The sequence below is a fragment of the Pseudopodoces humilis genome, chromosome 7 (genome assembly GCF_049639895.1).
Source record: "Pseudopodoces humilis isolate 2021_Gansu_Grassland_sample_001 chromosome 7, ASM4963989v1, whole genome shotgun sequence".
Taxonomy (NCBI): Eukaryota; Metazoa; Chordata; class Aves; order Passeriformes; family Paridae; genus Pseudopodoces; species Pseudopodoces humilis.
This window is the reverse complement of record NC_142206.1, coordinates 6,570,315-6,597,752: the sequence shown is the minus strand read 5'-3', so window position 1 is coordinate 6,597,752 and position 27,438 is coordinate 6,570,315. Positions and strand designations below refer to the sequence as shown.

The window sequence follows — 27,438 nt, the reverse complement described above, 5'->3', positions numbered from 1 at the left end:
GCAGCGAGCATAAAATAAGTGAGTGTTGATAGGCTTCTGGTCTGACACTTGAGAACCAGCTCACTGGCTTTAGTTATTTCATTTTTTACCATTAAATCCTGCTTTGGCCTGTAGGGTCAAGCCATGCAGGCACCAGAAGTCCGAATTTGATGTTACAAGCAAGCAAGGATCATCTCAGGTAGTCATTTTAAACCTAATACATCAGAACTTCACACAGAGCAGTTCTAGAGCTGTGCCACTGCTTTGCCAGCTGTAAGGAAGGTTGAGGACAGCTGGCACCAAATCTGTCCCACAGGTGGGAACTGCAGGAATTGCATACCCAGCCTGGGGAGAGCAGGGATTGCAAATGTTAATTAACAGCTACTGGTACACCACTGTCACTTTGCTGTTCCACTCCCAAAGGCCAGGGCACCATGCCCACAGATTTCCCCTGGACATCATTTTAGTATTCAAGAATCCCCATCAAAAGCACATCAAGTCTCTTTTCAGACAGCTGTAGAAAGGGTCACTAATAAAAGAGCAGCATAAATACAGAACTCAATTTTGCCACCCAATAAAGACAAAACAATAAAGAATCTGCACGTGGCAGATACTGAACACTGTAGTCAGGCAACTTCAAACTGAAGTGAGAAGCAGTCAAACCACTGATCAAAAATTATGCAGGTAAGATTGAAGTGTGAACTGTGTCTTGACAAGCCAGGAAAGAAAAATCACAACAACCCAAACTTCTGTAAATCAGCTCATTTTATGCATTGTTTATTCAAAAAATTTGAATAAAGCAAAAGCTTTTATGCCACAAGCACACAGGCACCACCAACTTCTTTGATCTTCTCCTCTGCTCTCCTACTGAAGAACTTTGCTTTCACAATGACAGGCTGCTTGGGCAGCTTCCCCTTGCCCAGCACTTTGTAGTAGCCCTAGAAAGATTTAAAACAGAAGTTCAGTGTTTGCAATCAGCTTGCAGGCTCCTACATTCAGGCCTGTTAGCACACACCAGTTAAAAACAAAACTATGATCACCATCACCTCATCCAGTCAATTCATTACATTAAAAGGACAATCATGACATGAAAACAATTAACTAAACAGCTGCCGTAGTCACTGGAGGTGAGAAGTGGGCCCTAAGTGGCCAACAGGGGAGGCAGAACATCAGCACCTGGCAGAGCAGTGTCCCTGATTCGGTGGCTGGCTGAGACACAGGACATCACAGCCAGTGAATATGGATCAGACGTTTCTGTCCGAGAACTATAGCACACCAAGACAACCAAACATGTGGAGATGTGACTCTAGTCTCGAGGGTGGACAGGTGACAGTGTGAGACCCGTTCCATCACGGTTTTGTTCCTTCAGGACCATTTCAAACACGCCATCTTTCACCACCTACCCAGAGGAGGGCAGTGGCTGTCCACAAACACACAGCAGTACCAGAAAAAGTTCTTTACAGGGAAAAATGTAACAGCCAAAGTGCTTCTGTAACTACTCACGGCCTGGGGAACCTCTCAGCACTGGAGCTTATTTGCAGTTCAGCATTTCCCCAGTGGGACAGGCCCAGCCCAGGCACCCACAGGAGAGCAGGAATGCTGGGACTGAGTCCGAGTAGGAACTTACCGAGCGTACAACATCAATGACCGGGGCCAGTCCGGCCTCGTTCTTGGCGTAGTTGAGCCTCGTCTGTTCGCTGACCAGCGTCCACAGCTTGTCCAAGTTGACAGTGGGACAGAACTTCTGGTTTCTTTTCAAGTGATAGTGTCTCATGCCTACTTTCCCAAAGTAACCAGGGTGACTGTGGAAGAAACACATTCTGCATTAGATCACATTTTTAATTCACCCTGAACAAGCAGAACACTGAAACAAGCATCTTACTAAATCAAAGTAGCCAAAATGTCACCTTTTTCCATATTAATATGAGTACAATTTAGGTGTAATAACGATTAGTATCCAAACCAAGGAAAAATTACTTTCTCTGTAAGTGTTTCTACCCACTCAAACTCAGAGCTCAATCCCCCTCACTGCTGAGTCTGTATTTCCAGGGAAGTCCCACCTTCATGGACACAGGGAGGGCTCCCTGTCTGGGAAGTTCTGGCACTGCTGTCACTAACCCGGTGACTGGCTGAGCCAGGAAGGGCACAGCCAGTGAATAGAGATTAGTGGTTGCTGTCCGAGGACTCCAGCACACCAGGACCACGGGCAGGGCCCAGATGTGACTCTATAGCCTCGGGAATCAGCACCTCTCACTTTTACCTGATGCAGCCAACAGGATGCAGTTTGCATTTAACATCACATTCTGAATTTGCTGTGTGCACTGTTAAGCAGGGACCACACTGCAACAGGCAAATTTGATCAACTTTACCTAATGCTGCACTGAACTGCAAGATGCCAAGTGAAAAGGCCTTTGATTTTAGGGTAAGAGGAGACATGAGCGGTTATGCCACTTCCCATTAAAGGACAAAAACACGTAGGATTGCAGGAAACTTTGTGTATTCACATATAAAAGTCAGTTGCTTCTACCTCAGGACCATGCATATTGATAGTATATATTTAAAACGTTAGCTTACTATTTATCAAAGTTAATCCTGTGATGGTGCAAACCACCAGCATTACCACGTCCTCCAGGATGCTTCCTGTGTTTGCCTGAGAAAAAAAGTTTTAAGCTTGTTACATTAATATTACACATAATACTTACAGATACTTTCAATGTCAACTTAAAAAACTATTTTATCTTGTGTTGTGACAAAACTGAAATTACTAGAGTTGAAAGGGAGACTGCATTGCCCTGTAAGTTTAAAATGTCGCATAGCCAGTACTGAGCAGTAAGCAACGCTGAAGTTATAAATCCAGCGAGTGTAAAACGTGCAAGACTTAATCAGCCCATTTCCGTGGCAGATGCCTCCGCACGCAGCGGCCTCCACCACTGCTCGCTACTTCGCACGGTGCCGGCGAGCCCCTGCAGCCACAGCCCCATTTTCCTGGGATCCGGGAGGAGCAGCAGCATCCCCTCAGCGCTGGGGAAGCCCCGGCGGGGCCGCGCCAGCGAAGGCCCAGAGCCCCCGCGGCCGCCTCTCCACTCACCCACGCGGCCGTGGCCATGGCTGACGTGTCCTCTCAGCTTTCGGGTCTTCCTTAGCCTGGAGGGCTGCGGGGAAGGGGGAGAGCAGCCGTGAGCGAGGCGGGCAGCGAGAGCCAGAACCCCGCGCCCGCCCCGGGGCCCAAACAGCCGGGCGCCATGGCGGACCGGCCTCCCCGCACCGCTCCCGCCCGCCGCGGACTCGGAGACGCGCCTCCCCACCACCCCCCCGCTACTCCGCAGTCCCGTCCCGCCGCGGGTGCGAGGGGCGGCGGCCGCGGGGCCCCGGTCTGGTCCCGTCCCGTCCCATCCCATCCCGGCCAGGACGCAGCTCCCACCATCTTGCCGGCGTGCGCGAGGGAGAGAAAGGGCGCGGCTCTCGCGAGAGCGGGCAAAGGCGCGGGGGCGGGGCTGAGGTCTCGCGAGGTTTCGCTGAGGCGGGAGCGGCGCGCGGAGCTCTGAGGGAGCGCGCCGGCGCCTGCCTAGTCCGCAGCCGGACAGAGCTCCCTGCGTGTTCCCGCCACGGAAATGCAGCATTTTGACCAGAATTTAGGAAAATTTGCAAGTTTGGTCACTTTATTAAACAGCCATAACAGTGGGAAAATGAACACTACGTCCTTAAACACAATTATTTGCCACACTGACGTGTGAATTCCTGGAGTGTTACTGTTTCTTAAGCTTGGTTTCTACCGGTGTTTTAAAATTGATTTTATACTGTTACGATTTTAAACAAAACTTCACCAATTTTAAACACGGGCCTCAGCACTGGATTTATTTATTTATTTATTAATTTTCCTGGTGCACTTACACTGTTCCCTGCTCAGTAACACCATTAGTTTTAACAACAAATTTAGAAGGGAAAATAACGCACTCCTTGGTTTTTGTTCATCTGATCCTGTAGAACACAGACTTCCAGAGAATACAAGGATTGTTTTACACATCTGTTGTCTGAGGATCAAAAAGGCACCCACAGATTTTTTGGGCCATGATCTCACCTTGTCCTGTAGTATCCTCTGATTCACATTACAAAAGCAGGAACATGTTGACAGATAACACAATGTTTAAAAGCTTTCTCCTTTAATTTTTAAAAGTGCAAGTGGAGGAAAGCAGCTTTGGTGCAGGAGATGGGTTTTACAGCACCACATTCTCGTACATCGGCATTCCGCGGCTTTGTCTTGCCTTTGCAGTAAGTCCACAGCACGTCCTGATAAAAGTTTTATCCATCATTTTCTTAAGAGGAATTATGTATTTCCCCCTACATTTACTAGCAGATGTCGTTTATAAAAAGGCCAAAAGCCACCTGTACAAGTGACGTTATTCCTTCCACTCTCAAGGATTACATCTAAGAATCATTCTGCAACTTGGAGGGTATTATGGAGTAAGGAGTAAAACTAATGGAAATTATCAGTTGTGGCAACATTTCCTCTGAATCAAAAGGCACCTGGTATTTTACAGACATTTCACGTGCACTTAAGAAACTTTTGTGTATTCTCAAGTGTGAGGGAGGTACTTGAAAAAGGAAATTACTTCACCTTTTTAGTGAATAGCCCCTCGAATTTGCTCTATGAGGCTGATAGCAAACCAGAACCACTGTCAGGTTAGGAACTGCGCAAGCCTCAAGGCCCATCTAATTACAGCACACTGCAAATGACTATAACCAGAGCATGGTGGGTTTTCTTTAAAGGTAAGAGACTTTAGCTAATTTTCATTCTCTGTCAGACTTGCAACATATTGAAGCTTTTTTTTTTTTTTTTTTTAATATTTTCTTCTTCAGACTATGGGAAAACTTCTAGAACCTCAACAGGAGTTCTGTTTCCAGATCAAGGAAGAATTGAGCACCACGCACAGCACTAAGCCAATTGAAAATACCAGAGGTCAGAAGCAGTATCTGTGATACAACAATAAAATAATTCACTGCTAACCCATGAAAAAATGTTTTAACAGATGCTTCTGTTAGGATAAAATTTTTTAAAGAGGGGTATAAAATGACTTGTCTTAGCCCTGGTGAAAAACACTGAAGAAACCCCAAACTACATCTTGTGAAACAGCAAACCTACCAAAAGACAGGTTCGTAATAACCACTTTACATTTTAATTACAAATTCATTAAAAAAATCACAGGCAAGGTGCTGGGTTTGTACCTGCTCCACATGAGGAAGTGCAGAGATCTGCAATGAATATAAACAAAGAAGTCTATTTACAGAGTTTATTAGGATCCATACATACATACATTAGGAAAGGCTGTACTGTACCTACTCGCTGCAGCTTGCATGTCAGAGAGCTGAGATCCCCCCAGGCTTAGCAGTCTTAGTGCAGAATGGGTTACAAGGAGTTTACTGACCAGAGTTCAAACCAAGTGGAGGTTTTGTAATGTGAACCAAGTACCTTATTATCAAGTCGCTTTGTTATTTCTCCTTTCAAATTAATTCGAAGGAAACAGACAAGCGCCTGTGCCTCACGAGAGCGGCCCCGTGCGTACAACCTCTCCCACGTACCCGAGCTCATTCACCCCGCAGTGTTCAGGCATCAAACATCCCTTGAAGTCAGTGGTTCTGCCGAGACAGTCGGCTGCACATCATCAGCTACTCGTTCCTGCACCAAGCATAACTCAACTCATACTAAAGAAAAAAACAAGCACCTGGTATTCTCAGGAATATACAAATATTTACCACAGTTTTCTCGCTCATTACAAAATCAGTTACAAAAGCTTACAGCACATTATGTACAAACTCTACCCAAGTACACAGAGGAGCCATCACTGACACAGCATCAGTCATTGCCCGGAGCTGCTGTCAGCTTGCTCTGCTCTCCTCCCCCTCCACGCTCCAACGCCGCAGGTGTTTCGCACAGAGCCATAAACAGGCTTGGGGCTGGTGTTCCAGCAGGAAGGAGCTAGTTCTTCTTGTGAAGGAACTTCATTTTGTTACCTAAAGGAAGCACACCGTCAGTCTCTAGCAGATATCAGAAGTCAATCAAAAGTGACAGCAAATGGGTCTAACTTGTAATTGCTGTGGGGTAACTCTTCCACTCAGCACCAGCAGGGAGAGCTGAGTTACAGAGCACCGCCTGCTCCGACACCTTCCTGTTCTGCTCCTCGATTATGGCTTGCTTCCCCCACCCCCAAGTGAAAATGAAAGTGTTAACAAGGACTATAATTTAATTTGGTTTTATCCCCTTTAACTATGTTTTCATTGTTTTTTTTTGTGTAACTCCCATCACTCTGAAACCGCTTGACTACCTCATCCCACCTCAGATACGGATTTTTCAAATTAAAAAAAAAACAAACAAAACACAACCAAAACCCACCACCACCTGAAATGAAAACATATTTCAGAAATACTTCTAAAGATTTTCCTCACCGAGGCCTCGCAGGAACTTGTTTACTCCACTCTGTTCCGTGTCCGGCAGCTCTTCCAAATACTGTTCCACTCTCTGCTCGAAGAGCCCTGTGGCGGACAGAGACGGGGACCGGGGTGAGCCGTGTCCGGCTGATCCCGCTGATCCCGCATCCCGCGGTGCCCGCGCACGGCCCCGACTCCCGGCCCCGGCAGCCTCGGCTCACGGCGACCTTCCGGTTAACCGGGCAGCATTTTCGGGACGCGTTTCCGCTTTCCCGGTGAGCGCAGGGGGATGGACATTGCCGCGATCCGCGGGACCCGAGCGCTACAGAAACCCGCGCGGCAGGGGAGACACCCACCCTTACCTTTAGCCCTGCATTTCCTCAGCTCTCTGTCCTGGATGAAGCCAGCGAACATTTGGGATTCCATGAAAACTTCCAAGAAGCGGCGGATACTCTTGGAGGCCACAGATTTACGGAAAGCCTCCCTTTGGAAGGCACGCTCTCCTTTTTCATTCTGGGTTAGGAACAGGGAATAATGGCCAACTGTCTCCACAAAGAATCGGATAAAAACCTCAGACACTAATCCATTCAGGGTGTTACATTCTGCAAAATAAGGCGGCAATAAGACACCAAAATCAGCTGCTACCAGAGCTGTCAGCATTACCCCCACAGGGCCAGGCTGTACATCTCCCGGCTCCCTGATGCCGTGCTAACAACTGGCAGGAGTTGCAGCGGCTCCCTGCACACCTGGATGCACATGGAGAGGGTGACAGCGCCATAACCACGGGTGCCAGTCTGCAGAAGTGGTGTTCCTTGACTCACAGTCAGCGAGAATTACAAATCCTCAGGAAACGGCTCAGAAAATTAAACATTTGATCGATGTTTCATCAAAATCAAACCTCCTATTTTCGCTCTTCAGCAAACTCTTTCCACAAACTTCTGAATAACTCAGCATTAAAATATTTCTCCCTGAGGATAATAAGCCTGTACCAAAACCTGATCAAAAAGGGTCTGTTGTAAAATTTGGGTTTTCACAATTTCTGAGATTTTAAAATAGTCTTATATATGTAATATATATGACTATAAATAAATTTAAAAAACTGAATAGGGGCCTGTTTCATACCTTTTAACCACAGGAATCTCAATTCACCCTGGGCTCTTTTTATCACTGCTGAAGAGAAATATGAACCTTCAGATACAACCCAACCTGTCTTGGACTAAAATTCTTTTCTGGTTGTACCTGCTTCTCTCCCCTGAAAATACCAAGTGCCAAGAGCAACTCCAAACTCAGACACACCCCTAAGCCTGGAGAATTATCTGGATTGAGTTAGGGCCAATTTAACTGCAAACTTCTGTTTGAGCAAAGGTTCAGAGGGACCCACAGGAGTCCATGTCATTTACAAAGAAATTAAAATAAATCATGGGTGAGGTATCACTGTGGGTTGATGCCGTCAGTCTCATTCCCTGAGTGCTCAGAGACAATCTTCGATGTCACCAAAGATATTTGAGAGCTCAGGTCCCATCTTTGTTTCTCCTGCATGGAAAGTCACAATTCTACCTATGTTTGTTTATTACACAAGTCCCTGTTTCCGAATGAACTTACCATCATCTGAATCACTATCTGAATCCTGATTTATCAGTTCATTCTTTCTCTCCAGAGCCTGCTCCAGAGCAGCTTGCAATTTTCTAGGTAATAGTGTGTCTTCATCATCCATCTGATAGGAGGGGGAAAAAAGTCTTTAAACCACAATAATCTATGCAGGAACTACAGCAAATACTTTCAGAATGTTTAGAAATCAGATGAAAAATATTTGTATCTGCTATTGTCATGGCTACCTAAATAAAAGAATGAGAATCTATGTGCAACTAACAAATACTTCTAAACAAAACTTCTTGTCACTCTTAATAAGATTAAAGTCAGGAATGATAATCCAAAGAGCAGGTAAACACAGAAATGTGGAATCAGTTCTTTACATGACAGAGTCCAAATAGTTATGTTTAACTAAATATACATCATGTGAAGCCTTGCTAGGTGTACACACAGCTGCTGTAGTTGGCTTTAGGCAGCTCCTTTGGTCCTTGGCAGTGTTTTTTACTGTTTTGTAGTCTATCTTGTTATCTGGGTCTTGCCCCTGTTGCTCTCTTCATCCTATTTTATGCTTGTTCAGCAGAAGCCAAGTAGGCACAGGAGCCTTGGCTCTGCAGCCACTGTTCACCAGCCAGGGAATTAAACACAAGTTTCCTCATCCAACCTGCAGATTGTTGGCCTGAAATTATTTAGTGCCACATGACTGTCAGGAGATGGTGATCCCTCACCTCCTTGTTTACAAGGCTCCTGCTTTTCTCATAACATTAAACTATTCTCCACCTTTGTGCTCGTAGTTGGGAATTTTCTTTGTTATTTTTGTCCTTTTCACCTCCAACAGTGAGTTTTCTTACTAAGGTGATGTCACTATCTTTGGATGTTTTCTTTCCACTGTGAATACAGTTCTTGATTCCTTCTGACAGTCACAGCCTCAATCCCTTCTGCATGTCTGAGAAGTTCTTATTTGCAGGTGGAACAGAAAATGAGAACTTTTTTTTTTTCCCCTCATTGCTTTCCCTCTGCACACCCAATTCCTGCCAAATCCCTCTGATTAAAGAAACCAAATCATACTAGAGGAGTAAACAGTGTGCTAGACTGCATGGCAGTAATCTGAGCTGTACTTTACCTGTCTGATGAATCGATCAGATCCCAGGTTAACCATCAAAGCCTACAGAAAAGAAAACACTGCAGTGAAATGTATCTGAAGATACAAGAAAACATTAATTTGTTCATTGTTTTTTAATAGCAAAAGATCATCTGCAGAACAAGCCTCGACATGAGTCAAATTCCTACTGTAAAACAAGAGGTTGTGTGCTTTATGAAACAACATGAAAGTTTTCTTTGGAGATACAAGTCTAATTTAACATAGATGAAACAGGTCTTGTACTAGGTTAGCATATTAAAAAGAGCTAAAGGGTTTTTTTTCTTAAATCTACACAAATTATAATTAATAATTTTTGTGAACATGCAGTTGAAAAGTGTTTCAGAGGGGTTTAAAGAAAACAGTGTGGAGGCAGCAGGGATTCCAGAGGGCAAGGATGTGAAATATTCATGATAACAAAGCAGCAAAGCTGAAGGATGCAGCTAGAAAGATGTGGAAGAGCAACGTTAGGAAAGCGGAAGGAAAACAGAGCAGAGATTTACGTGGGCCAGAGGCACACAGGGCTTGGGAAGAGAGCACAAGAAAATTCCTTAGAAAAACGACAGGAAACTGATAGGAGCAAGAGAGAAAAGACTCCTTAAGTATTTTTGTGCTATTTTACTGAAAGAGCTGATGAAGTGAAACTCTCATTTGATTTCCAATACAGTAACAACAAAGTCTTAAAAGTTAAAATTGTTTAAGGTTTTGTTTCCACTGAGGGCTATGGCTTCATGCACCACTTCCATAAGGATTAAGAGATGTCATAGCAGATGGCTTCCTTTTGTTCCAGAACAAATCAGCATATTTGCACCCTACTTACTGGTGACCATGTAAATACTCACTTGTCTCTGACAAGGTGCCAGGTATGGAAGAGGGGCAGAATAAAAGAGAAGAATAAAGCTACAGCCACAGTTTTGCCAAGAGGCAGTTGCCCATGAGAACCAGGCAGAGAAGAAACAAAGAGGCAGATTAAAAATTAAACGTGAGGATTTATGTCCCAGTGGCAGCCCTCTCTTAGGAGAAGCCAGTTTTACTCCAGGCAAACAATTGTGTTGCCAGCTCCTACCTCCTCTACAGGCAGCTCCTTGAGTTTGGGCAGAGAGCTGGAGAGCAGTCCCACCAGGAAAGGGGTAGGGCAGCACACGATGTCAATCATGGATGAGGGCAGGACAGGAATGAAGGTGTGCTGCCAGGAGAAGGGATACAGCAGGGCCACTACAGCATGGGAGCAGCTCGACAGGGTGCTGGGGGAGAGATGAACAACCAGATTAGCAAAGGCTTTTCTTGGTTCACAACACCTTCCACCTGCTGAGAAACTCAGCCTGTTGAAATATAAGTGTCCAAGGTGCTGCCTCTCTTCTGACAGGCCTTGGTCCCCTTCCAGTCCCTACCCTCTCTATTGTGCAGTGTGGTAGTTCACAGCAGACTTCAAACTAAAGGTACTAAACTAGAATCTATTGGTTTCAAACCAGAATCCATTTGTTGCATAGCAGTCAGGAGATGGTTTGATCTAGAAGTCAAATTCAATGTCCCCAAAAGCACCCAAAAGCAGCCACTTTGAACAATGCTTAAAACCCAAAAGCAACTTCAGATCTTAGCTGTTATGGCCGCATCAGTAGTAAAAATTCATAATGTTCTTAAGTCAAGTACATAGTAGTAATGTTCTTAAGTCAAGCACTAGCACAGGAACAAAGGAAAGTGAAAAGTAAAATAAAATTGGGAAAAAAAATCCTCAAGAAAAACTCTACCAAATATAAAACATACCAAATATACCAGATATAAAAGGCCCGCAACAATCAATACTTATTCCAAAGGAAAGCTGATAAAAGTAACATGTTTTTGAAAGATTTCAGTTTTTTTTGACAACAGTATATTTTTATTATAATACATTTTAATGGGCTTATTAACCAACTTCAGTGATAAAGGTATTGATCCTACTCAGCAGAGTATGCTAAAATACAGGTTGGTATCTCCTAAACTTTAAGGCTTGATATTATCATGGAATATGTCATGCATATGTTTTCCTTCCATCTACTGAATCTGATTCCCTTTTGCAGTCACATGGTTTCCAAATGTTAAAAATTAAGGAATATCATTACCAAGCGAATTTTAACATCAGGGGAATAATGACAAGCTCTCCATATCACAGCTACATCTGCCTCTCGCAGGCTAAGATGACAGAAATTTGCATCCAACATGACTGAATTAATTTTCTCACACTGCAAACTTCTGCTGTGCCTAATGTAGCCACAAAGAACTATAAACAATAACTGCAGAGCTGTTAGATGCTCATTTCTTTTACTGCAAGACTTGGTGGAGACTTTAGGTGGCATCAGACCTCTACCAGAATAACCTTCATGAGCATTTTTACTTCAGCTGTGGATTGTTCCAAGGCCAGAGAAAAGGTTTCACCTGTTTGTTTCTGTCAGTGATTTACCTTCAAAGTTTGCTGAATGAGAAAAGTGAGAATTGGGGTGAGAGAGAAAGAGAGAAAAAGCTGGGAAAGAACAAATCCTTGTGTTTTACTGCAAATAATCTGCTGGCTTAGTTTTAATTGTTACTTCCTTTAATATCTGACAATCCCAGCATGGATTTATAATATATGTTGTCTGACACAAGGGTCTTGTAAAATGATGCATTTCTTTAATTTATATTTTTATATATAACAGACAATGGTGCTGCCATTGCCTCATACTTTGGTCTCAAGCATCTGCCATAACAAGCACAGTGGTGTGTTTTGGAAGAGCTGTGGAACATGGTACAGGCTTTCTCAAGATCACTTCAATGACTCCCTGGCATTTTCACCTACTACAAATTCAGTCATCTTAGCTGAGCAACTAAAAAAAGAGCCATGTTAAGCTAAAAGCAGGAAGACAAACATTCTTCTGCTCTTCAGCAAGTATTTTTTTCCTTTCTATAAAATGCCCTTTTGTAACATGTTGTTTTACATGCAATGCTGTGACGTAAATCAGCCCCTGCATCCTCTTGTGTGTGCTATTCCCACGCTAGGGGAGGCTTCAGGCTCCAGCTCTGGACACTGCAATCTCTTCCCAAGCTTTCCTGGGAGCTGGCTGGGGCAGAGCAGAGCAGAGCACAGGGGAAGCCATGGTGGGGGTGTCCCATGGCAGCACCCAGCTCTGCACGACTCACACCACTGCCCTGTCGGCACCTTGGCGCTGCACTTCAGGATTCTGCACACAGCTCTTCAAATTCAGCCTCAGGAAATCTTTCCTTGTGGAACATCTCATCCCCATGAAACATTCCCTCCGAGCCTCCTGCTGCCATCCCTCCTCGACACCCCTCTGCGGGACTCCCAGAGCTGTCACCAAACTCCTGCTTGTACAAATTGCCTGTGTCTCTGCCCTAGCTGGAAAGATTCATATTTAGAATGGATACACACCTTTCACTTCAGTGAAATCTCACAGTTTGCAAGGTAAAATTCAGAGGTGATGGGTGTAAAGGACCCCCCAGCCTAAATCTCTAAAACACAGTTCAGAACCTTTTAAAGGGATATTACTGCTGAGAAGTAAAGGAAAAAAATGAAGGCCTACCCTGGGAAAGCAAGTCTGCTCCAGTTTTTCCTTTCAAAATGTGCAACCCACACAACATCCAACTGTTCTTGTTTATGAGAATTAAGAAGTAAGGTCAGATGGTTTATTTTCTTTAAGGTGTGCAAAGCACACAAAGTTAAGTAACAGAATAGTCAAAGTTAGATTTTCAAAATATTTTCACTTTTCATGCTCTAGGCCAGTTCCAGAGAGCTGGTTTGGAGAGTGGGCTTTTTCATTTGGTCTGTGCAGTTTTACAGGAATGCTGCATAATATTCTAGCTATTTTTCTACTGGAAAACACTTCTTTATTTCCATAGTTGTCATCTTGTAAAAATTTATTTGGAATTTGCCAATGTTTTTGTTCTCTCTATGCCTTAAATTCACTAGATTAAAAAAAAAAAAACCTTCAGTGTTTGATCTTTTTGTAGTAATACAAGATTATACAAGTATATTGAGACATTTCTTAATGACAAATTTCTCTTGAAGAGATCCTTTATCGTGTTACAGGCAAAATATGTCATTGCTTCTTTCCCACTCAATGTTGATTTATGTTCCTCTGGGCTATTTTGTTTCCCAAATAATTTTCTCAGGATAGCACACAGAACCTGTTCCTTGTTGTGTTGCTGGCTAGGGAGACACAAGTTCAGGCTAAAAGCTGAGGCACCAGAATTTCAGACGCATCTGTGACTCAGCTGAATTTTGGAGACTGCTTATGAACATGGTTTAAGTCTACATCAAAAAGCAAATCACTGTGACTTAACAAGAGCCTTTTCTGTCCTTTAAATAGGGAGGATGTCTGGTAGCAATTTCTGGGTTGGCCAACCAACAAATAACCCCATGCTTAGGCTATATCTGTATCTTATCACAGCACAAGTAGCACACTCTGAGAAGGACAAGCTGTTGGGCAGGGGATGGACACTGCCCTGGCTGGGATGTCTGTGCTGGCTGTGTTTGTTTCAAGGACTGTGGCTTGTTGGACACTGCAAGTCACCAACTCTCTCAAAGTTCCAAAGTCATATTCAGTTACACCTTTTACTCACAATGGAAATAGCCCACAAATACCCTTGATAACTCTCTGTTCTTTCTAAAAATAGCCAACAGTCATATTCCTCCCCGCTGCTGCCTCCACTCCTAGAACTTCTCATAGACCTAAGGGAGCCTCACACGCCAAGTATCTCCCAAATCCAGGATTCAGCCTCTAGCATAGATAACCACTTGCTGATTTGGCTCCCTGATCCCACCTGACTATTCACATGCAGCTCCACGGTCACTTTGGCAGTTCCATTGAAGGAGAAGGTGAGAATATCCCTTCCCTTCCTCCACTTCCCCTGAGGGACAGACAAGCTTCCTGAGCCAGGAGAGGAGGGAGGCCACCCCTTCCTTACATGCAGGGCCAAGCCACACAGCAGCTCTGTCACTCGGGGCTGGTGCCAGCTCTGTGCTGTGCCAGTGCTCTGGACTGCCCTGGACTGGGACCAACACACTGAATCTGGGCTCCCTGCTTCCTCACACTGAGAAATGTAGCCAAAAAAGTAAATTAACAAAAAAAGTGTCTCCACTGTTTACTTTTCCACTACCTTTTTATGTTCCTCATTTCTCCCAACTAATTAAATGATGTTGCTCTGTCCATATTTGCTGAAATCTTTCATCTGCCCTGTTGACACATTCATGCTCCAGCCCACAACCACTTTGAGACTGAGTTACCTCTCTGACACACATCCCTTGTCTGCTCAGGAGAGCTTCCTCCCTCTGAGGTTGGAGTCTGGAGGCTCTGTTCTTCCCAGGTGTAATCCCTTGACTCACACGGGTATTACACACCCAGATGTCTCCTCATCACAGGCCATGGTCCTGCTTTTCTGGGACAGCTCCTACCCTTGGGCCCCTGATGAACCGTAGCAAAACCAGATCCCTGACACTTCCCTCCCACACCCTTCCATGCCTCTCCTGATCCTGGATTAACTCCAGTCTCTGACAGAGACAGAAGTCTGTGACAACCCTGCAAGATAAAATAATCTGAGATGTTTGCAGAGAACTCTGTGAAGGACTCTGGGGAAAGGCTACAGGCCAAGGACTCAGCCCATCTTCCCTCCAACACATACAGGCTGCAGAGGTGGAAAGGACAAAGCAGAAAACTTGGAAAGCATCAAGTAAAGAGCAAGTGGCAGTAAAAACCATGGCAGACTGATAGACTTTGGGTGGAGATGGAGTGCAGGCAGTGCTGCTGTTGCTGTGTTGGCAGTAATTTGGAGCAGTGCTGTGCTGTGGCAGATACAGTACACTCTAAGGCTCTGGAAAAATAAAGGTTTCTCTGGGCGAATGAGAATAAATAAGAGCAGCATTATTAATCAAGTTGGTAAGACTAAATAAATAGCATCAGGGACAAGATATAAATGAAAACTTATAAGTGTCAGAAGTGACAGTCTCCAAACTCCAGCTGTCTGCAATGAGCTCCTGCAGCATTCCTGCAGGTCAGCCTTTGAAGCGAGCCCTTGAGGATCCCTGGCTCTGGAAGAGCTGGCTGACAAAGGGGACATGTTACTGCTTTCTCCCAGCTCCAAAGTGGGTGCTCAGCTCCAGGACTCCCTCTGATTCCCAGGTGCTCTGCTCCTGAGGCCCTTGAGCCCCCACATCAAGGGCTTGTCCTTCATTCCCGGGGTTCTGTGCTGTGAGAATACATTTTTTGTTAACCCACATATCACCAACTACTCACTAAAAAGGGCAGAGAGGAATAAAATAAGAATCCAAGAGTTCATTTGCTATAATGGTGTAGGATGTCTCCAGTTTTCCAGCCAGTATAAAACTATCAGACATGACAGTGTTTCTTCCTGTACAAAATTATTGCTGTTTCTCTGTTACCACTTCTAGGATGTTTAAAAGGGAAAAAATCTTCAGTTCCCGTCTTTTGACTCAAATCAAAGAAATTGCATGTTTTTGCAGCTTTTTGAACAAGAACTACCCCATAAGGCCTGTAATTCCTGATGGCTCTGGGATACCTCCCTATTTGTAGGACTGCTTGTATTTGTAAGGCACTATTTTCACATGATACAGATTCAAAATTTGACTTGTTTTCACTGATGTTTTTTACCTTGTGTGTCTGCCTCTGGATAACCATTTTGGCTTCCAATTTAAAGCAAAGTTATATAGAGTAAGTAATTCAGGTAGGAAGAAACCTCAGGAGATCAACTGATCCAATTCCCCCTTGCTTGCCATCAGTTTTCTTTCCAAAACCAAATCAAATGATACATTATTTTGTTATATTAAACATCTTTGTTACACTTTTTTGTGAAAGAGGGAGTGCCCTGTGTGCCAAGGACTCCAACTGAGTGATGTCTAAACTCACTCTGATTTGGCTATGTTAGAAGCCATCTTAAAATAAAATTTTTTGTGCATACTAAAAAGTGACTTATTTAGCTGCTAATTTCTTCAGAATAAATTGTTAGCACTAAAAGCAAGACCTCCCTTTGTAACCTTGGGCTACACTGAGAAATGAAGGCTCCTCTGGGAGAAAGAGATCATCTTCCTGCAGGAAACCTGAGGAAAGAGAAGAGAAATAAAAGGAAGGTAGGGAAGAGGCTGAATGAAATGCAACTTTGTAAAATTAAGATCTGGGAGTAGAACTTGGAGAGAAGGGAGACAAAATGAGCCTGATGAGCAGGTGAAAAGGAAACAGAGGGCAAAGGGGCCGGGATGTAAAATTAAGGGACAAGAGAGTGACTGGCTGGGCTGAACAATGCAAGGAGCAGAGAAAACCATTTAATATGAACATGACTAAAGCTATCACACACGTGCAGCCAAATAAGTAGGTCTCAAGGTGAAACTTGTTCCTCCCTGTTGCTGTAGGCAACGGAAGGACGTGAGGCTGTCTGGTGCCAATTGCCTCCTCTGTCAGTAGCAGAGATGCTGAGAGGAGCTGCAGCTGCAGGAGGGAAGGTCGCACACCAGGACTGCTCAAGGTGACAGAAGCTCAAAGCCCACTGGTGGCACAGATGGAAATCAAATATAACCAGTGAAATAAAATATAACCAGTGCTCTACACTTCAGCCACTGCTGCTAAGCAAACAGAGACAAACCCACAGTTTTATCAGGAATAATTCTCAAACTGAAAAGTTTCCTCCAAAACAAATACATTTACCTGTACCTGAGAGGAAAAAGATTAAAACCAAAACAAACACCGGAATTTGGGCTTAACATATTGTTGTTTGACCCAAATTAATTCTAATCCAATAAATTATCTGGGCACTAATGAAATAATTCTTTCCAATGATTACAGAGCAGCAGAAGTTACAATCAGTTCATGCCTCACCTCACCAATTAAAGCATGAGGGGACAAGCAAATTACTGTTTTAGGCTTTGATTCAACACAATATTTCAGCAGAAGTTTCAGCCTTAATTTACTTTCATTGTGCTGAAATACTTTGCTGAAATGAAGCCTCAAAGACCTTGATTTTCCCACTTCTGTTTTAATCAGACCAGCCCTCAAGACATGATACCACCTTCTGAACCACAAGTTCCCTGACTGCTGTGGGAGAGGCTACTGCAAAGGCAGCCTCTCATCAGCAAGGCATGTTGAAGCTTTGGAAATTTGAATAATTTTTTACTTTTCTAGAAGCCCTTCAGGGGCTGGGCAAACTTCAAGCCTTTCTAAGGTGGTTTGGAACTAGAGACTGTAACTTTTGAAGCTAATATTGTAGTTTCATGTTAATGTGTTATTAATACATTTTTTTAATTTTAAGAATATAATTTATTTTTAAAGTCAAATAATTAGATTTTAACGTCCTGGATTGAGAATTCCTTGTGGCAGAATCCTTCTGTAAAGGGTCCAACTCTGTGTAGGGGTGCACAGGGAGGAGGATTCCCCTGCTGCTGCCAAGCACTTCTCCTCACCTGACCCTCACCTTCAAGTGAATCTGTGAAAATCTGGGTGTCTGCAGGAAGTTTAGGATGGAGTGGTTGCATATGTGACCTAAACGGGAGTTCTGAAGTTGCTGAATTTCTGTTAATAAATCTGATTTCTCTAGATTAATCAGTAAGATGTTTAAAATCAAAATAGTGGGTTCATATTACATGGAAAATTGCATGAGTTTGGGCTGTTAAAGCTAGAGTAATATTTTGCATTGTGATTTATTTTATACAGCAAACACTGTATATAACACTTAGGAAGAGGCGAACTAAGAGTCACCCCCTGAGGTCTTTAGTAGCTGGCCTAAATGCAGCTAATATTGTATCTCTGATCAGTACCCAAAATCCTTCTTTTCAGGAAACACAGACAAATCTGTGCATAATTTAGGTTACTTTTTCTCTTGATGGCACAGGAGACCTGTCAATGGAAGGCTATGCTCCTATGTTTAAATAAAATGAGGAACTCTGATCTCCAGTGTAAATGTGATGATGGATGGGAACACGTACAATTCACATGAGGATCATGGTGAGCCAGGTCCATTTAGCCCGTCTCAAATTTAGCAGCCAGTTCTGAACATTTTACAACTTAATCATCAGACACACTGCAAGAATTGTTGCTACAGTCAGCCCCTGGTGCTGGGTAAAGAGCTCCCTAAAGCACAAACAGATCTCCCCTGTCTGTTATGGCCCAAAACATCTATTACCCAGACTTAACATACTTTCACATGTATTGCCAGGGATGAGGTAACAACTCAGTCCTGAAGCAGGTGAAAACCTCTCACTCTGCACAGGAGCTTGACAAAGCAAGAACCTTGCTCAACAAGTGAATTCTTCTTAAGGTGGGTGATTGCTTTGTCCACCCAGCAGTGCTGCAATTGCACCCTGTGCCCTCAGCCTCCAGGTCCATCCACTCCCCCTGAGCCAAGCTCCCCCCACCTGGCACGCAGCAGCCTGATGCAGAAGTGAGAACCAAACTTTGTTTTTCCCAGGGGTGAAGGGCAGAATCCAACCACAGTGGCTCCCCTGATTTGAAAGCTGACATATTTGCTGCAAGTGACCTTTGTGATATCTCATGGAATGCAAACAAGTGATAACACTGGCAGGGAGAGAGGGGCACTGAGACTGAGGAGGAAATGCATATTTTCCACATCACATCAGCCCAATTATCAGTTATTGTCCTTTGCAAAATCTTTTAATTATGCTTACAGTCCAAAGAGTGAGGCTGTTTAACCTTCACACCACTCAAATGGCCATTTTGGCCCATGAAAAGGAGCTAAACCCAAACCCAAGCCTTCTTTTACAAGTAATAAGTCACACTTTGGGTTTTATCTGGCGCTTTCTACAGGGCAGCAGGAGAACAGCCAAGCTTGTAAAACCTTCATAAAGGAATCCCAGTATGTCCTCACCTGTCTGGCAAAAGCAGTGCTGCAGCTCCTTATCAGTGGGGCATCAGTGAGGCATTTAATTTTGGGACAGGCACAGTGACTACTGAAGGTGAGTTATGGAGAGCACAGACAGAAAGAAATGCCTTTGTGCTATTGATGATTCCTAGTATGAGATTTTTTATGTTGAACCAAAAGTTACAACCCTATTTCTGGAATTGTTTTCCCTGACTTTGATTCACAAAGTCATGGTTTACCTCAGTGTTAACAAGCACAGTTCATGGAGCAGACTTGCCCAGCATTTTGTGTCATCATCATCTGTGCTCCTTTTCTGGTCCCTCCTTCTTGTATTTGACAGGAAACTGAGTGGGCAACATCTTCATTGATAAACTCTTCTCTGGCCACATCCCCCTCAGCTTTAATGTGCAACATCCTCTCCTGGATTGTGCTGTTTTACCCTACCAGCACAGATCCATCACTGACACCAACTGAGCACATTCCCACAGCTTAACAGAGATGGACACCATGAAAGATGATGTGCCCTCAGAAGTCCTTTTTTTAAAGCCAATGGATTTTTCAGTCACATAAAGTAATTCAGATTTTCAATGTTTGATAATTAAATGACTCATTAGGACATGTCAAAGAAAAAGTAAGTGCAGGTTTATTCTGACTATATGGGAAGCTTTCTTTCTGGTTTTCATCCAAATTTTGCAAAAATCTCCAAAAATTACATAATTTGCCAGATTTAGTTGAGTAAGAGCTGCATTTTCAGAACCAGCCCCCACCTTTTGGGAACACCTGAGTGACAGTGTCGGGTCCCACAGATAATCTGCAAAGCACAGCTCTGGCTCATGCAAAGATCAAGGCTGCATCCCACAGAGCTGAGAGCTGCAGAGAAGAGAACACTCTTAGGAGAGCTCTCTCTTGTTCAGAGAGTAGCTTTGAAGTACTTAATTTAAAAGAAAGCAGTGAACGGTTGATTAAAGAGAAATGTGGTATTAACAAAGGCATTATTTTTTGCTCCTGTAATACTTGTGTATAAGAAAGGGACGTGAGAAAGAGACATGCAAAGTGCCCTTTGCAGAATGAGGACTTGCCTTTTCAAGAAAATGGAATTTGGGGAAAAAAGTCATGGCTTTAACACATCAGCTACCTGCCCAAGCTTTGTCAGGTAGTTGCAAGAAAAAACAAGTGTGAAGTTATCCTTTGTATCCAGAGTTATTCAATCCCTTTCCTGCAGGACAATTTGTTAGCACAAACCCAGAACAAAAGCAGGTGCTCCAGAGAAGAGTTAACTCCTTGTTCTTTCCACACTGAGGCCTTTGCTCTCACCAGTCCTTGCTCACACTGGGGCTTTCAGATTCCCAGGCCATCACTTCACTGTTAACAGGACAGCTGTAAAGCAGGATAAAGTACTTTTTCTAGGTAGTAACCAATGAGGAGAGAAACAATCTCCCTAATCTGTCTCATTTAAAAGCTGAAAAGAGGACATCTAAATCCTCTTGCAAGGAGCAAAACGTCAAGTTGTGAAGATGTTGCAATTTACTGCCATATTGTGTCAATAAGCAATCCAGAAGGGAATTACCAAGCAGCATGGTCGTCTTTGTATCCCATTTCCTTTCATGGGGAAGGGAGGGAGAATTTTTTTGCACAAATTGAAAGTGGAAAAATTATGTTTTCCCACTGTAGAACATTGGCCAAAGCCTGGAGTGACATAAATAAATACCACTGGAAAGTAGGGGAGGAGGGAAGGAAGAAAAGGAAAATTATACAAGCTCTGCCCTTCTTAGGACATGGCATATTAAAAATGCCATTGGAGTTTACCGCACATTAAAAATGTCACTATTGGATTGTTTTCTCTGGGACTGTGGAATATTAAACAAGCCTGAGACTTTGAATGTGAATTTTGTTTCTTGGTCTGTCCCTTTTGCCTGACACACATTTTCGTACTGTCCATGTACAGCTGCTTTGTTGGCATCAGCCATCACACAACCTAAGTGCTGGAGAAAGTAATCTGAGTGGTACAAAATGTAATTACTCCTTGAGAAGAGGGAATAAAGTGCAAAATTTCTCTCAAGAATCTTGGGAGCCAGCTCTGCTAACCCCCTCAACAGGGGCTGGTCTGGCTCTCACTGCAGGAAACAGAAACTCTCTGGTTATGTACGTGAGAAATTGATGTTTTTGCTGTAGAATAAATTCTGTCTGCTAGGCATGATTGCACATTGGATAATTATACAAGGGCTCATTCCTTCCACTGCAGAAATTAGTGAAAGAAATTCTCTAGCTTATCTTCAGTATGTCAGACCAGACAAGCCCAATAATCCTGACAGTATTAAGAGAGCACTTCAAGTTCTTGGGATAAAAATACACCAAAACAAATGTCAGCCATCCATACTTCTCCTGGGTTTAGACAGAAGATCTGTGAGCTATTACACATTCCACAGGTGCAGTGGTTTGCATCTCCAAACATATACTTTAATGCACAGTTGATAATTAAAAAACTACTGAGACCCTGTAGCCTGTGCTCAGAAATGGTACAGACCAGTCAGAGACTGGCAGCAGTAAATTCTCCCTCACAAGCTGGTGTCTGGAATGTATTTGTTGTCAAATTTCTCTCACCTTTCTTTCTGGAGGTTTTTGTGACAGGGAAAATAAAGGAAATCTTTATTGCTGGCCAAAACTCAGGTCTGTTCACCAAGCACACTTCTCCTCTCTCTGCTAATACACGTGTTTTTGCCTTTTAAGCTGCAAGTTGGCAGAGCTTCCAAGTGTTACAAGATGACAGCTTCTGGAAAGGAGCATTCCCAGGCAATTGGTGAAGCTGTTCAGACCTGTCATGGCCAAGATTCGTTTGTAAGAATTAAATCCTCCGTTAGTTAATTAAAAAGGAACAATAAGGAAATAGAGAATGAGCTTGCACTTCAGTAATCTGCCCCAGAGTTTAGCTATTCTAGCTTTTCCACTTGACCTTGCTACTAGACTGAGGAGCAATGATTTACTACTAAAACATTGCCGCTTTAATTTAAATTTGCATATTTTAACTTGAGCTACAAGACCATGCTATGATTTTGGCTGCTAGGTTAAAAGATGTTTTTTAGGTAGGCACTGAAAAATGGGGACCAGGCTACCACTCAGCTCTTGCTGCCAGTTTCTAGCATGGCCCCAAAACAACAGATTCAAACATGAGGAGAAGCATCACCACTCCCTGAATATCCTGGGCACAGCACAGACAGCCCTGAGCTGTGTCTGTGCATGAGAATGGGGAAACGCTGCTGTGTGTTCTGAAAGCCTTTGCCCTTGAATACAAGTACACTCTGCTCCCCTTTTGCTCCAGAGTTAACAGAGACATGCCTGCGGGATGACTTCCCCACTATTTACATACTTATGCTCTGTCCTGTATTAGTCAGTGTTTCTGTCTCCAGCCTGTAACCTTTGGTCAGGTCTGGGATCTGCCTGGGCTTTCTACAGTTGTGCTGGAAGACAGATTCCTCCTGCAGTCCAAAATACCGTGGGGAGAGTAGGGTTAATTTTTTTTTACCTGAGGCCCATGCTCCTGCTTCACTGAGAAGTAGCTGAAATATCTCATAAAAAAACAAAATTCAGAACAATGAAAAGTTGTTTTGTCTTTTACAAGAGCAGGGGCTCTATAGATGCATTTCACCACCCCAGAAGTCTTCAAAAGGACACTGAGAGGAACACTGGAGGATTTGGATCAATAGCAAAAAACAAGCCTCATCCAAACACTCCCACTGACTCTGGCTGGCATTGGACTGGACCCATATGTGAAATGTAAGCAAAATATCTTCAGAGTCCTTCCCAATATAGTGGATTACAGAAAGAGTGTTTTTTATTTATAAAAAATGGGGTTGTAACAAAAGGGCATTGCTGTCTCCAGGGTCTTCCCTTCCCCACTCCCAACATTCAGGGAAAAGGCAAAGAGACTATTCTCACACACATGGATACACCACCTCCTCAGCAAACACATCCACAAATTTGTTTCCCCAGCATAAAACTAAAACAAGCAGAGAAATATTTTTCCTCCAATGTTTGCTTTCTATTTATTTTCTGTTGCTACCTTTGTGCCTGCAGCAAGGTCAATGTTCCTGAGCCCCAGGCCCTGCTGGTTTTGCATCTGCTGCCTTTCAAACCCCAGAGGATGGCACTAGAGCAGCTTCCCCCTTGCAGCTGGCAGGCACAGGACTGTTCCAGAGTTGGGGTGAACAGGCAGAATGTTGGGAACATAAACAGAGATTCCCAGTGGGACAGGGATTAGAGCTGGGATGAGGCATACCACGTCAGCTGTGCCTTCAGCAGATTTTTAAGGAACTGGAGCCTTAAGTTACCACTTTAAGAGTTGTGATGATATTATTATTATTATTATTCCAAGTTTCTTTATCATTAGTTTTGTTTCCCTGGTGTCTTCTTCACTGTTCACAGAAAGCAAAATTCTGAAAGGTCGCTGGCAGATTCACATTAATTTTTGAAGGTGAGAAAGTAGCTGCATGGATTTATTCACCCAATTTCAAGCAGAAAAAATACATACTCAACTTACTGGGGGAGAAAATACTCAAACCTAACTGCACATATCTAACCAGGGCAACTTCACATTCAGAACTCTGCTGTTGTTTCCTCACTGTTTGGGAGCATCACTCTCTGTGTTGACAATCTCTTCCTGCAAAGATCAAGGACAATACATTTTGGCACATTCTTGGCACTATAAGAACCATAAATAACAACTTATTGAATGAAGCTCACTTCACCAGGCATGACTTTTCCAGACTTGTATAATGTGTGAAATCATTTATGGCTGGAAGACCTAAGAAATAGGCAGCCACAAAAGCCCATTGCATCTTATTGTTTGAAGCCTAAACCTCAACATCATTTATTTCTAAGCTAGTTTTTGGGTACACACAGAAATCAAACCCTTGTAAAATCATTTTAATTTCCTGCTCTCATTCTTTGGACACAGAGTGGACCTGTAAGACATTTCACTTCTCTTTTTTTTTTCCACATTACTGGTAAACTCCAGTTTCAGCCGGGATGCCCATAAACAAAACTCATGACAGACAAGGCAAAGGTTCCAAGAAGACAGTTACTAGCTCAAAGCCAGAGTGTTTCATTTTAGACTTCATCCCTATTTAAACCATGAAAATCTCAGTAAGTATTGAATTTAAATCCACTGTCACTTTCTCCAGGCTCTTGTCAAAGGACTCATTATTAGTTCCTGCTTTACAGTACCGCCTAGATCCCCATGCTGAGAGGGACCACACGGCACAAAGCAGAGCTGCTGCACACACAGCAGGAAGTGATCTCCATGCCAGAGTGTTTGGGATCCCAGACAGACCAGACAAAAGATAAGAAAGAGGTGCTGTGTTTCCAGCATGTGACACTCAGCAGGTCAGAGGGTTCAGGATAGCTCAGGATCCACAAGTCTGCATGCAGAACCTTATCTACCACATCAGATTTCGTCATCCTCTTACCAAATCAAACCAAGTACATACGTACAATAAAGGGTACATGTGGATATAGTAAAGCATATGAACATAAGCTTTTTTTGTAAGAAAGGTTCTGTCCCTTCTTACAGGAGCAACCAAAAACCTCCCAGACCTCTGGGATCCATCTGAATCCTCACCTTCTCCTGTGTTATGGCCCTTATCCCATGCCCCCCTCTCACACAGAAACAACAGCTCACTGGAGAACAGTTTCTGCAGGAGGGCACAATGTAGGCATATGTGTTTACCAAAAGGGATCTTTATAATTTCTGGTTCCTGTTGGTCCTGATGCCCTATTTCTGTGTGCCAAAAGGGTGAGCAGCAAGCTCTGTAAGTTCTGTAAGCAGAACTCTTACTCCATGCTCCAAGGCCTGTGGGACTCGGCAGCAACCAAGAGAAAGGTAATTGTACAGGCAAGCCTGAACTTCCAGGCAGGGCTGCACTGTGTATAAAACCCTGGCTGCCTGATGAAGTCCTGAGTTACCACAAGCCCTCAGTATCAGCAACACAACTGCCTTCCATGCCAAGCTACCTTGAGCCTGTCAAAGTAGGTTTAATCGTTGATCTTCTCTGCACAGTGCCCAGAGCATTACATGACATTGGCCAGGCCAGCTGTCCCAGGGAAAAGCTCCAGGGAATGGCTGCTGTCTGTCTCATCCCTCATGGCTGAGGATCTTTCCCACAGCAAGCCATCCCTGCAGGACTGTGCCTGTGGCCCACACAACACTGCAGAGGACCAAGTGGGAACTCCAGAGCAGAGCAGCAGCTGGCAGCAGCACAGCAGAGCCCTCACTTTTGCTGTACCATTTCTGTGAGTTTCCACTCAGATCACTGTGCCACTGGAAGGAGCGCAGATCTGTGTCAATCTGAATTACAGTCAGACTTGTGGGTGCTGAAAGAATGGTAAGACAGAAACAGAATGAGTAAACATGCTGTAGGAAAAGTCGTAAGGAACACACCAACAGTATTTCTAAAGCTACCTGCCCCAATATTCATGATTCATGTATCTACTAAAGTACTGCAGAAACTAGTCACACAATTCTCATCAAGGGTTTATGTGAAATTAAGTCATCCCAAATGGTCACTCAAAAGGGTTACTGACAAGAGAACGGATGAAATAAAATGTTCCTGTCATTCCAGACACAAAAAAGACTGCTAAGGAAGTAACTTTATAACCTGAGAAGGGTCTGCAGCTTTAAGAAATTCTCCCCTAAAGGTTGTAAAGCTTTTACTATGCAAAGTATTTTTGCTATTATATACACTGGCGGCCACTAAGTGCAGCTATTGTTTCTGGCAGTCATTCAGAGGAGGTCAGGACTGATAAAGTGTTTAGCAGAGTTTGTTTGGGTAGATCCATCTGTGTTTTTAACCTCCCATACAGTCTCTGGTGTCCTTTTAAAAGATGCTGGATGTTCCCGAGTCTAATAAATGACAGGCTTTATTTTTATTTGCCATTTTTAATGTATCATGCCACAGAAAATAATGTCTTCTTTACATTACCCACACTCTTCTGTATGGATTACAAAAGCATCTAAAAAATAGGATGTTTCTTTGCTGTGGGGCAGGGGTGCAGCTTACACAGAGCTCCCATTTCCTTGGGAAAGGCCATGTGGAGTTGTGGCCTGTTGCTCTCACTCCTTACACCCTGGGCTGAGTCCATGCTTCAGAGGAACAAAGAGGGGAAATTGCATTCAAAGGGCAGGGAAGCAAAAGGTGTGTTGAAAGGTTCTAGCAAGGAGCCCAAGATGGAGCTTCCAAAAGGAAATGTTTTCAGGTCACGTGAGCACCAGGAAAAATATCCTAAAGAGTGGGGAAGGACTGTGATAACAGTTTAACACTCCCACTGGATGGGTTTGGTAGGGCAGGAACTGAAACACAGTCCCAAGCATGAAGTCTCAGTACTGCACAGAGCAAATCAGGGGAGCTCTTAGCAGCCCACTTCCCTGCCTGCCTGCACTGCATGAGCAAAAGGTGAAGCACCTCAGTGACAACTTCTGCTACTCTTTGTGAGTAGTCTGCATCCAAAACCCGAGGGAAACATTGCTGGCATGACGTTGCGTCAAAAAGCTGCGCAAACATTTGCTGACTGTGAAGAATGTGAGAAGTTGTATCGTCATTTTACAGATGGGAAAGTAAGACAGAACATCCATGGCTGTAAAAAGACATTTAAATCCTCCAGTGAGAGGATCCTCACATCTGAAAACCATTTTCTAAAGCCTTTTGCATGCAGAGGCAGCACTGTCCTGCACGTGTGCTTCAGGTGCCGGCACCACTTACCTGAGCTTGTCTGCCACAAAGATGACGCGGCGCTCCAGCAGCAGGGAGGCGAAGATGCGGATGATCTGCCGCACGCTGAGGCACTGGAAGAGGCACTCAAAATCCACGTGTTCCAGGCGGGAGTCCATGGGCCTCCGCAGCTCGATGACCTGCACACAGCCAACAAAGAGCCCTCAGCGCCGCCGGGAGAGGCTGCCAGTGCCGAGAGGCTGGAAGCCCAGCCCGGCCCTCCAGCACTGCCCGTGCTTGCCTGCTGAGGGCACACAGAAGGAACCCAGCCCCTCGGGCAAACTGAGGCTGCAGGCACAGTGCTCCAGAAAAACGGTGTATTGCACAATTTCGTGCCACTCTTCCCAGAATACAGCTGTGTGCACTGTCTGCTGTCATCTCCAAGGGAAGCACAATTCTCCCTTCCAAACATTCTGTAAGAGATGTAAAGCTTGGCTGACTCAAGAGTATGAAGCAAGTAACAATCAACCACTGGAGCTGGAAGCTTACGGGGTTGAAACAGCCATAAACTCCAGGTAAATTGGGTTCTAAACTTGGCTAATGATTCATATTAACATCTAGATAGGAGCCTGGGACTCAACTAAAAGGCCAGGAAGACTTTAAACCAAATTTATTTCATTTCCACTCTCCTGTGATGTGTAATTCACTAGATAATGTTTAAAACCTTTCTCTTTTCATATAAAGATACGTACATATATATAT

At 43.8% G+C, this 27,438-nt stretch overlaps 2 protein-coding genes and 2 non-coding genes across 14 annotated transcripts in view; all 4 read right to left on the bottom strand.

The window, feature by feature from the left end:
- Window positions 1-726: 726 nt before the first annotated feature.
- On the bottom strand, window positions 727-3,498 carry RPL27A (ribosomal protein L27a). The gene is made up of 5 exons (XM_005529019.3): window positions 3,401-3,498; window positions 3,068-3,131; window positions 2,554-2,629; window positions 1,607-1,781; window positions 727-917 (listed from the first exon to the last, which is right to left on the bottom strand). Exons 1-5 carry the CDS (start codon window positions 3,401-3,403, stop codon window positions 789-791), a joined length of 447 nt encoding a protein of 148 aa, XP_005529076.1. The 5' UTR covers window positions 3,404-3,498; the 3' UTR covers window positions 727-788.
- On the bottom strand, window positions 1,165-1,296 carry LOC148183955 (small nucleolar RNA SNORA3/SNORA45 family). The gene has a single exon (XR_015773034.1). It is a non-coding gene; the product is annotated as a small nucleolar RNA SNORA3/SNORA45 family (small nucleolar RNA).
- LOC148183954 (small nucleolar RNA SNORA3/SNORA45 family) lies at window positions 2,085-2,217 on the bottom strand. Its single transcript, XR_015773033.1, has one exon. It is a non-coding gene; the product is annotated as a small nucleolar RNA SNORA3/SNORA45 family (small nucleolar RNA).
- A 330-nt stretch (window positions 3,499-3,828) lies between the features above and the next one.
- The window catches only part of DENND2B (DENN domain containing 2B), a 154,340-nt gene continuing 130,730 nt past the window's right edge, over window positions 3,829-27,438 (bottom strand). For 8 of the 11 annotated variants that reach the window (XM_088057377.1, XM_088057374.1, XM_014257918.2 and 5 more), the window contains 7 exons: window positions 26,728-26,876; window positions 10,194-10,371; window positions 9,113-9,154; window positions 8,005-8,116; window positions 6,765-7,004; window positions 6,421-6,507; window positions 3,829-5,988 (listed from right to left, as the gene is read on the bottom strand). In XM_088057377.1, the coding sequence (XP_087913503.1) occupies window positions 5,954-5,988; window positions 6,421-6,507; window positions 6,765-7,004; window positions 8,005-8,116; window positions 9,113-9,154; window positions 10,194-10,371; window positions 26,728-26,876 (843 nt within the window). In that variant the 3' untranslated portion in view covers window positions 3,829-5,953. The remainder of the gene's footprint in view (window positions 5,989-6,420; window positions 6,508-6,764; window positions 7,005-8,004; window positions 8,117-9,112; window positions 9,155-10,193; window positions 10,372-26,727; window positions 26,877-27,438) is intronic. The other 3 variants (XM_088057380.1, XM_088057379.1, XM_088057378.1) reach the window with 1 other exon arrangement.

Coding starts and splice junctions, on each gene's coding strand:
- RPL27A (XM_005529019.3), bottom strand. Junction 2,630..3,067: donor CCATGGCCACGGCCGCGTGG/GTGAGTGGAGAG, acceptor TTTTTTTCTCAG/GCAAACACAGGAAGCATCCT. Junction 918..1,606: donor TCATTGATGTTGTACGCTCG/GTAAGTTCCTAC, acceptor AAATCTTTCTAG/GGCTACTACAAAGTGCTGGG.